This window comes from Pygoscelis adeliae, unplaced genomic scaffold (genome assembly GCF_000699105.1).
Source record: "Pygoscelis adeliae isolate BGI_AS28 unplaced genomic scaffold, ASM69910v1 Scaffold57, whole genome shotgun sequence".
Classification (NCBI taxonomy): domain Eukaryota; kingdom Metazoa; phylum Chordata; class Aves; order Sphenisciformes; family Spheniscidae; genus Pygoscelis; species Pygoscelis adeliae.
Genome location: NW_008825615.1, coordinates 8,854,599 through 8,865,049, shown reverse-complemented (window position 1 = coordinate 8,865,049; position 10,451 = coordinate 8,854,599). Strand labels below are relative to the sequence as shown.

The following is a 10,451-nucleotide window of genomic DNA, read 5'->3' as shown; positions in this document are numbered from 1 at the left end:
GGGATAGCATTGCTAAGTCATTAGTGTTGCCAAATTATTACAGTTTTACAGCCATGTTAGTTAACATGGCCCATGTTGTCCTTTTTAAACCGAAGATCCCACTGAAGTTAGTGTGAACTTTTACCTCAGTTTCAATGTCAGGATGTGGCTCCTTGTACAGGGTAGTCCTCCCTGCCTAGTTACCAATTGTAAGCTGCTCTCCTCCCTTTCCTTGAAGATAAACCTCCTTATCTGGTTCCTTTTTCTGGACAATAATATTGTAGAGAGAAGAAAAAGAATAAAAGTAGGTCTTGGACAAAAATGTTGGCTATTAATTATCATTATTGTGCTGTTACATTCTTGTGTAATTCTTGTCCCCTTGGAGCCTTATTGTACAGATATGTGAAGCTAAGTATTTCCTCCTCCATAAAACAGACGTTACAGGTTTTCATCTCATTCCCCTGCATAAAGTTGTCACTAGAAATGAAATATTAACAAAACAAAACTCCACCTCTTCCTGAATTCCCAGAATTTCTCTACAACGGTAGAATATTGCTAACAGTTGGACAGACAGAATTCTCTGCAAGTTCCAAACTACCTTGAGGAAAAAGTAGACAAGGTTTACAGAGGTCACATTCACATACTGCTTTATGGGTTTGTGCATGTATAAGCTATATAACTGCACTATAATTAACTTACTGTGATTTATTTGTTGGATACAACATTGTCATGCATATTCTAGTTCCATAAACTTTGGGGGAAAGATGGAAATGGTGCGCATCAGTTTTGTAAAAGACCCTAAACCTTACCTTGTTTACATTATAAACTGAAGTGAAAGGACAAATACCCTATAGTGAAATACTGTCTGAGGTACTCTTCTAGCTTCAGTGTTTGAAAGTAGAGAAATGATGGGAAGATAAAAACTCTTGAACTGACTACTTTTATTTAAAATTGAAGTCAGACTTCATTCAATCAACTTAAAATATCACTTGAAGATATATGAGCTAGCAGCTTTGGCATGCCCACTTACTTTCTCAAGTTTATCTTGGGAATTAGAGACTATAAAGGAACTTTTTTAAATTCATTTCTGGAAATCTGGACACTTTTTAAAAACATGATTCTCAGGAGGCCTCAGTTTACCCTTGTTGGGGCAATAAGTATCTGTAATTGATTCTAAATAAGGAGTTGAGAATTTGACGCAAGATGTAACTCAAGCTGAAGCAATACCTGAGTCTGAGTAATTTAAATGGTTAAGAATTTAATATTTTAATATTTCAAACTCTTAAATAAACTAAACATAAGTTCTTTAATTTTATGATACCTTGTAAGAATATGCAATATTACATTCAATACTTTTTTTTTTAATTTTACAAAGTAGAACTGTTCAGTGCTCTTTGCTGATTATATTGAAACTGATTTTGTATTTCTTGTTGCTACAATGGAAATTGGATAGCTTCCTCGAAGTATTTTTTTTTTTTTTTTTAATTGTGTTCCAAGGTGACTCATAAAGTAAGGGGGGGCACTGTTCTAAGTACAGAGCTATTACCTGAAGGCTTTATGATTGTGTCGTACATTAATCAGATATAAAATTAAAACCCCAAAGCGTCAGAAACAGTCTGTGTTTCTGTCTGTGACTGCAAAGGCAGATCCTTGCACTGAGTTCAGAAGGAAGGCTCACAAGTTGAGGGTATATACAGAACACCCAAATCTCCTGTGCCTGGTCAGGGGAGAGGGCAAGAAAGAAGTGCCTCTGAAGGGTTTTGAAAAGCCATGTCAGGCACACAGAGGAAGCCGCACAGGAGTGGTTCTTACAATACAGCGAGCATAAGGCCTTCTGCTATATTTAGTCCCCTTTCCCTCCCCTCCCTTCCCTTCCCCTCCCCCTTCAGTGCCTATATTTGAATTTGAGTTGTAAAGTAAGTTGTCATTCATTTAATATAACTTTTTTTTCTTATGGTATCCTAACTTCACAAGATAAATCATTTTTCATATAACACTGTAGTTAAATATAACTATGCTTAAGTAGTGCTGACTTACCTCTTCTTTTTCAAATGATTCAGCCTTTATATGGAGAAATGTGATTAATAATTAGTTTGTGTTTTTTCTTACAACTGAATATAACATTATCCTGAAAGAAGTTATTATGAATAAACTGTTTTTATTATTAGAAATAAATGCTTTGTCTTGACCTCTGGATCTTTGGCTTAGTCTTACTTCTATAGAATAATAGAGGATGAAAAAGCCACTGAATGTTGTATTTGTTTAATGTTTGTATTTTCAGGGTTTGCCAGGGCTGGAGGGTCCCCAAGGTCCACCTGGCAAAGAAGGTCAAAGGGTGAGTAAACTTGGTGAACAACTGGTGAGTGTGCTAACTGACCTTGATGTGTGACTTCTTTCTAAGCACTACTAAAAAATGGAAAGGTAGCAGCTGAGTATGAAGCATGCTGACAACAAACTGAGCTTTGGCATTTGAGGTTTCTCTTCAGTTGAAGGAGATTTAACAATTTGAACCATCTAAAGTGTTTTAATCACTGGCAGCACAGATGTAGATATTGTCATTTGTGCAACATGTTTCTGCTGTAATTTTAAGTGAAAGAATATTAAAATTGCTCAAAAGTTTTCATTTTATTGCAGGGATAGGCCATACCTTACTACATCTAAGATATATAAAAATATGAGTTTAGGGTCATTATCTAAAATACTAAGAGAAACCAGTACTAGTGACCCAAGTTCTGTTGCAAATGTCAGAGCCTAACATATATATACAAAGAAGAGAGATACAGTAAGGGGTGGGGGGAGAGATTATGCCCAAGACATGAAATAAACCTTTGGTTATTCAAAATTGTAATATAATGAAGTAACTGACTGGCTGGTTTCTCTATGTTACGTTTTTGGTTTCCTGACTTATTGAATTTGGTAGTTCAGTAGAACAGATAACAAGTATTTATGGTTGTGGTATCGCAAGAAATAATTCAGTTTTGAGAGTTTATAATCTAGTCAGCTTCTAAAAGTTTGGGAAGATATTCAGACTCAAACATTTCAGTATTTTTATGATTTAAATTGTGCCCAGTTTGTGGTTTTGAAGTTGCGTCTCTCAATAATTCTTGGTTTGTTTAGGCATCTTGATATTTAGTATCTCAGTTAAATTATCTGAAGTGGAAGGATTTAGTATTACTCGTCATTGATCTTAGTCAACTACAGTGAATTATTGAAGGCCAGTTTAATAATTCCAGTAATAGTAATAACAATAACAGAAGACCAGTTCTTGAACAAAATGAGTAATGGCGTGTAGGCCCCAAAACTATGTTTTATATTGTCTTTTAAGTTACAAAAATAATACTAAATTTTATTTAAGTTGAACATGAAAATTTGAAAGCTGAGATTATTTAAGTTTCACAGTAAGGATTGAGAACCTGTTCAGAAAAAGTCAATGTAGTAAGGGAGAATCAAAAGTTATGTGGTGAATATGCTGTTAAAGCATATTTAATAGCATATTAACATGCCATTAAGGATTTTATAATTACTATGACTCTTACTGTTATGCAATTAAATATCCAGGATACTGAAAAGCTATGGATATCCAGTTTTAGCATATTTTAGAGTGTTTTTCTGTGGAGTATTGAATCTGCAGAAACACACCGTTTATTAGTTCTCCTTTAGGAACAGTTATAAATATGGCTGTGTTTTAGAGACATCACTCTTTGAACTTCTTAATTTTTGAGGCAAAGATTCAGAGTTAACACACTGTATTATATATAATGGTGGATAAATGAATTTGGAAATACTTTTTTTTTTTCCCCCCCATTTTGCAGTGGGAATTAGGGCGTTGATACATTCATTATGGACATTTCCTATTCGCACATAAAATTGAACTGCTGTCTCACTCCAATCTCTATAAAAACAGGAGCGCTGATTGTTTTATAATCTCGGCCATGCACACAGTTGCCTGGAGCCAAACAATGGGAACAGCAGACTGTAGAGCCTCAGCATCTGTCTTTATCTTTCTACCAGTGAGATGCTCACAACAATACTCTTTCTGCTGGCCACCCCTGCCCAAGCATTAATAACATAGTTTGCAGTCTTAATTTAACTCCCATGTGCATTTGCATTTCCAATACATTTAATTACACAATAACATACTGTTTGTAACAAGATCTCTGCTCTGTTTAATGACAAACAGGACAGTGCACATCTAATGGCTATTAAATATTCCTTTTTATTTAATTATAGATGTCATGTTCCTCTGTTCTACTTGCAGCAGATTCTCCACATCTTTCACATTATATGAAGTTATTGGTTTTGTCATGGACTGTCTTTTGAAGATTAAGACATAATATTGAGTGTGTAACTAACTGATGATTTTTCTTCAACATATTGTTCAGACCTAAAAGTGATATTGTGCCCATTTTGCAGACTGGAACTGTAACATATCGGGGGGAAAAAAAGCCCCACTCCAAAACATTAGAAAATGTCTATTCCATTTGGATGCCACACTTTGAGAACCTGAATTTTTTTTAACCTTCCCATTCTCATTGTACTTGTTATATTCAAAGTTTTAATTCCCACTTACCTCAGCAGCATTTTTTAAGTGTTCAACTCCTTTGAAAATTAGGCTTAGATTAATAAAGAGTTGAGAGGAGAATCATTAACTGTGTAAGTTAGACCTCTCAACACACATTAAAGCAAGATCAAACTGTTTAGCCTGGAGAAAAGGAGGCTGAGGGGAGACCTCATCGCTCTCTACAACTACCTGAAAGGAGGTTGTAGCGAGGTGAGTGTCGGTCTCTTCTCCCAAGTAACAAGCGATAGGACGAGAGGAAATGGCCTCAAGTTGTGCCACGGGAGGTTTAGACTGGATGTGAGGAAAAATGTCTTTACTGAAAGAGTGGTTAAACATTGGAAGAGGCTGCCCAGGGAAGTGGTTGAGTCACCATCCCTGGAGGTATTTAAAAGCCGTGTAGATGAGGCGCTTGGGGACATGGTTTAGTGGGCATGGTGGTGTTGGGTTGACGGTTGGACTCGATGATCTTAGAGGTCTTTTCCAACCTTAATGATTCTATGATTCTAAGATATAAGGAACTGAGGAAAATTAACGATGTTAATGGTGATATTGTCAAAAACTCAAAGAAACATGTAGAAGGCTCATGTTAGAGCTAGTGACTTAGGTAAGCGACAGTACAAAATGAGACAGAAAGGGAAGAAAAAAAGCCACGCCAGTGGATTTCTTCCCTCTTTGAACTGGCCTGAGCCATGCATTTTCATTTTTAAAGTGTCTTAAGTGGAATTTTACTATATCATCCAAGATCAGAGTTTAATATTAGAACTACTAAGAAATACCAAAGGTGGGACCCTGTCCCAGAGTGGGCACCTGTCTCCCTGTGTTCACTATAGAGGGAACTAGGACAAGTGTACCCCTATTAAGAGGAATAAGTCTGGGTAGTACTATTTCTTTCCCCTCACAGGAATAATCTGCATCAAAAATTGCATAGTAAAAATACATATAATTATTATTATGGAAATAGAATAAGTATAATTATATATCATTGTATAATTATAATAAACATAAAGTTTAACTGAATTGTAGGTTTTTAGTTCAAAGTTATGCCAACCTTAAAATACTTATTGACATATATGTGAAATTGGCTTACAAGCGCAAATTTACAACATCACTGAATTAGATGATGACTGCAGGTTATTTATTTCAAGAGCAAACGGGGATCAATACATTATTTTAAATAAAGTGGTAACAGTTTTTGTCCAGTGGATGAACTGTAGCTAGAGTTACATGGTATCATTTGAGCCAACACGTGATTATTAAAACAACAAATATGTCACTTTCTGTGGCTTGGTGATCCGATGTATTACTACTATACAATCATGCTGGGATATGATCTTGCTCCCACGTCAAAGAGCAGGTTAGGTTCTTACACGTTTAAGTGATGGTACACAAATAAGTCAGCCATGGAACTTGATGACAGAAGTGTGTGAAATGTCTTCTGTCCAAGTTGGTCTCCCTCGATGCTTTCCAGATATCCCAAAGAACGAAAGAGTTTGCAGAAAACAGCGTACACTAATGTCATACATTTACAGAAATGTGCTGTAGGGAGGTCATTCAGAATGAGAGAGGTGAAACCCTGAAAGCTCTTTGACAAGATCTGTGCAGCATTAAAGGATCCTGTATCAGGATGCATGCTCTATTTTTTGGCTTTGCTTAAAGAGAAAATTTCAAACTCACTGAAAATTTGAAGTAGTGCAGTCATGGAGAAGAACTAGTACAATGATAAATAAAAATTGGATTCTTATGCATATTACTTCTTTCATACTGGTGTAGTAGCAAAATACTTCTTTTCTGAGTAAACAAACACATTAATAGTCTAGCATTTAGCAAGTGTATTGGTTATATTTATATGAGTAAACTCGTTAGTTCCCATTCTTTCTCCACTTATTGTGACACCTTTTCCTGTCATCTCCTTTGTTATGTCTTCTCATTCTGCATATAGCTGGCTTATACAGAAGAGAGCAATCTTCACAAGCAATAAGATAGTACAAAGAATGATCTTCAGACTTATATAGCTTGTTTCCTTTGCAGAGGAATAAAAAAGGAGGAACAAAGTTGTGAGCTAAAGTGAAGCAATTGGCTTTCTGTTTACTACCATGCTTCTGTATCTACACAAAAGAAACTACTTAGCATTTGTTGTAGCTCTACCAAAAAACGGATATTCAGCGATTCATCATACATGGTGCATCCTTATTTAGGGTGTTATTTAGAAGAGGAAAGTAATGGTTATGGCAGAAGAAATAGTGGCTACATGATAATCTGGCCATATCCAGAGACCATACAGTGAACTTATTTCTGATTCTGTTTCTCTGAGACATATACAATACTCATTTAAAGGTCTTTTTTGTTGTGACAGTCTCTTGAGCGAACTTAGTTAAATTTTGTATAAGCATGTACTGCCCTTATGTTTCTCCTTTTGTCATGATACCCACTTCCACTAACGTGTTAGCCAGTGTTGTGCTTTCCTGTGGGTGCAAGGAGTCCTCAAACCTTTGCTGTTCTTACAAAAAGACCAGTGCTTCTCCTTGCTCTACCACTGGTGACTGGTATAATTTTTTAGTTTTGTTATCTTTAGTGAAGTGTTTTATATTAGACATGAGGCCTTGCTAAGTGAGAGCCTTTGTTTTTAATTCTCATCACTAGGAGAAGTGGGCCAGTAGAGACAGCTACTCATTCTCTTTTCCTCATTCCTACATGAGAGGCGCTAGACCATTCTGTGGGTATTACCTTCACACATAATTTTTCAGTGTCCCTCTTGCTGGCTTCAGGCATTCAGAGCAGCATGTTACTGCTGCAGCAACTTGATACTATTATATCAGTGCTCAGAATGACATCATGAGCTTCAGAAGGTAATTAGATGCTACTCAGAAAAGTCCCTGGTCCAATATGACTGACCAACAAAAAATAGAAAGATTGGGTGCTAACCTAGCATTGCGTGGAATTTAAACCACAGTGGACAACTGCACCATCTTTCTGGCTTCCTGCATTATGCAGGACTTTATTATTTTTCTCAATATTCCTGAACTTTAGTTAAGTATATCTTTCACAGAAGTACAGTTTCCACCTGAAAGACATCAACAACAGAGACTTCACAAGTCTCCTTGATTTCTCTGTTCCACTGTTTCTTGTCAATCCTACATTTCAAAATGTGCTTTTTATGTTATGCTTGGGCACGTAGCTTAAGCCTCCAACAACTGTTTTTTTTAATGTCTGCTTTACATTAAAGAGATATTTAAAGTTTTTTCTCTGTAATCAAATCACCATTCCATGTACTTTTGAGAAAATTCAACTAAGGTCTTTCAGCTCCCCATGTAAAGAATTTTCTAAAGTCCTCAAATTATTTTGTCATGTTGCTGTACCTTCTTAAAAATTTCTACTACTTATAATTACAGACTGCATGGAATGTTCCAGACTCTGCCTTTACTATGTTAAATGCAGTGAAGTGGAATTTATATTTCCAAAATATAATTCCAAAGGTTTTGGAAATTAATGCTTAATTTCAGTTGGATATTTTTGTAGCAGGCATTTTCCCTGAACTTGATGCATTTTTTATAAATACTATTTTTTCTGAAAATGATTTAATTTTTTAGTGTAATATTTTAGTGAATTCCAAAAATTCTCTTAATGCAAAGCATCAAAGCAACATTGTTAGATGGCTATACTGTGAAATCTAGAAATGGTCATTTTTCATTGTCAGTTGGCCTATAGAAGAGCCAGGCCCAGCACGCAGCTAACATACACAGCAGTTTGCGCAGCAGTTTCTGCTTCTTTTAGATCTTTTTGACATCTTCTTGAGCTTCTGGCATTTTTTCTGGGATTTGGGCACTTCTGGGAAACCTCTGAGGAAACTGAGGGTGCCTGCTGCTGCCAGGTAAGGCTAAGGTAAGGGTAGCTCTAGCAGCTTCAAATGAACTCCATCAGCTGTCCTTAATCAAAGGGTGCCTGCAGCCTTTGTTCTAGCTGACCCCTGATTAGTGAGGATCGAGCACCCTTTTAGCCCATGTCAGGAAGAGGGCTATATAACAGCCAGGCAATGCAGTAGTTTGTGCAGCGATAACAGAAGCAGCCAACAGATGTGCAGCAGTTTGCACAGCAGTTCATGCAGAAGGGCACAAAGAAGAGGCCAGCAAACTTTCTCTGTCCAGCATACACATCCTTAAAGATAATGGTCACAAGGCACAGGACCCAGGCGCTACTGAAGTAACCGTTTGCTGTCAGACTCTCGCACCCAGGCAGCTTCAGATGGAGGACAGAGCCCTGTAAGTCCGAGGGGCCTGACGGGTTGCATCCACAAGTGCAGAAGGAGCTGGCTGATGTCATTGCAAGGCCACTCTTTATTATCTTTGAATGGTCGTGGTGACTGGGAGAAGTTTCTGAAGACTGGAAGAGAACAAATATCACTTCTATCTTCAAGAAGGAAGATCTGGGGAACTACAGGCCAATCAGCCTCACTTCAATCCCTGGGAGTGTGATAGAGGAAATCCTCCTGGAAACTATTTCCAAACACATGAAGGACAAGAAGGTGATTGGGATAGTCTGCACGGATTTATGAAGGGGAAATCATGCTTGACCAACTGTATTGCCATCTACAATGAGGTGACTAGCTTAGTGGATGAGAGGTGACCAGTGGATGTTGTTGACCTCAACTTTAGCAAAGCCTTTGACACTATCTCCCATAACTTAATCTCGTCAACTTCATAGACAAGCTGACAAAGTACAGGTTAAATAAGTGGACAGTGAGGTGGATTGAAAACCAGCTGAACAACTGGGCCCAGAGGGTTGTGATCAGTGGCACAAAGTCCAGTTGGAGACAAGTCACTAGTGGTGTACCCCAGGGCTCAATACTGGAGCCAGTACTGTCCAGCATCTTCATTAATGACCTGGACAATGAGGCAGAACGTAACAGAGAACTGGGGCAAGAGGGAGCACATGAAGTTCAACAAGGGGAAATGCAAAATCCAGCGTCTAGGGAGCAATAACCCCGGGTATCAGTATACACTGGAAGCAAACTGTATGGGAAGAAGCTTTGTGGAGAAGAACTTGCTGGACAACAAGAAGACCATGAGTCAGCAATGCACCCTCGTGGCAAAAAACGGCCAACAATATCCTGGGCTGCATTTCGAAGAACGTTGCCAGCAGGTCAGGGGACATATCCTTCCCCTTTGCTCAGCACTGATGAGACCACATCAAGGAGGACATAGACTTACTGAAGTGGGTCTAGCACAGGGCCACAAAGCAGATTAAAGGGACTGGAGGATCTTTCATAAAAGGAGAGGCTGAGAGAGCTGGGACTTTTCAGCCTGGAGAAGAGAAGGCTCAGGGGGATCTTATCAGTGTGTATAAATACCTGAAGTGAGGGAATGAAGAAGAGGGAGCCAGATTCTCCTCAGCAGTTGCCAGTGACAGACCAAGAGGCAGTGGGCACAAATTAAAAAGCAGGAAATTCCATCTGAACACAAGAAAACACTTTTTTATTGTGAGGGTGGTCAAACAGGGGGCATGGCACATCAGTTTGCATGGGAGGGTGTGCAGGGAGGGCGCCTCTTCGAAGGAGGGGCATTCCACGGCCCGAGTGGGAGACTTGGAGTACACATAACCCAGCAACCGGGCACCGTTCTGTGACCATCTGCACAGGTCAAGGGCACTCATCCTACCTGACCCTCAAGGCAGAATGGCAGGTACTCATTTGAGAAGAAAGGCCACAGCTCCGGCTAGGGCTCTGCACCATCTACCCCAGCCGTGGCCAGTGCCTCCACCCAGACAGAGCTGCTGAAGGGAGAGGCTGCAGTGCAGACCTCAGGCTGCAGGAAGTGCCTGGACCTCTCTCCTGGGGCAGGGACAGGCAGCAGACCTGCCTGCAAAAGGTGTGCCCAGGTGGAGGACCTCCTGCAGCAGGTGGCTGAGCTGCAGGAGG

At 38.8% G+C, this 10,451-nt stretch overlaps 1 protein-coding gene across 1 annotated transcript in view; it reads left to right on the top strand.

Annotated features, from left to right (window-relative positions):
* The window catches only part of COL19A1 (collagen, type XIX, alpha 1), a 211,374-nt gene that overhangs the window by 122,221 nt on the left and 78,702 nt on the right, over positions 1–10,451 (top strand). Inside the window, exon 14 of the mRNA XM_009333160.1 lies at positions 2,261–2,314. Within this exon, the coding sequence (XP_009331435.1) occupies positions 2,261–2,314 (54 nt within the window). The remainder of the gene's footprint in view (positions 1–2,260; positions 2,315–10,451) is intronic.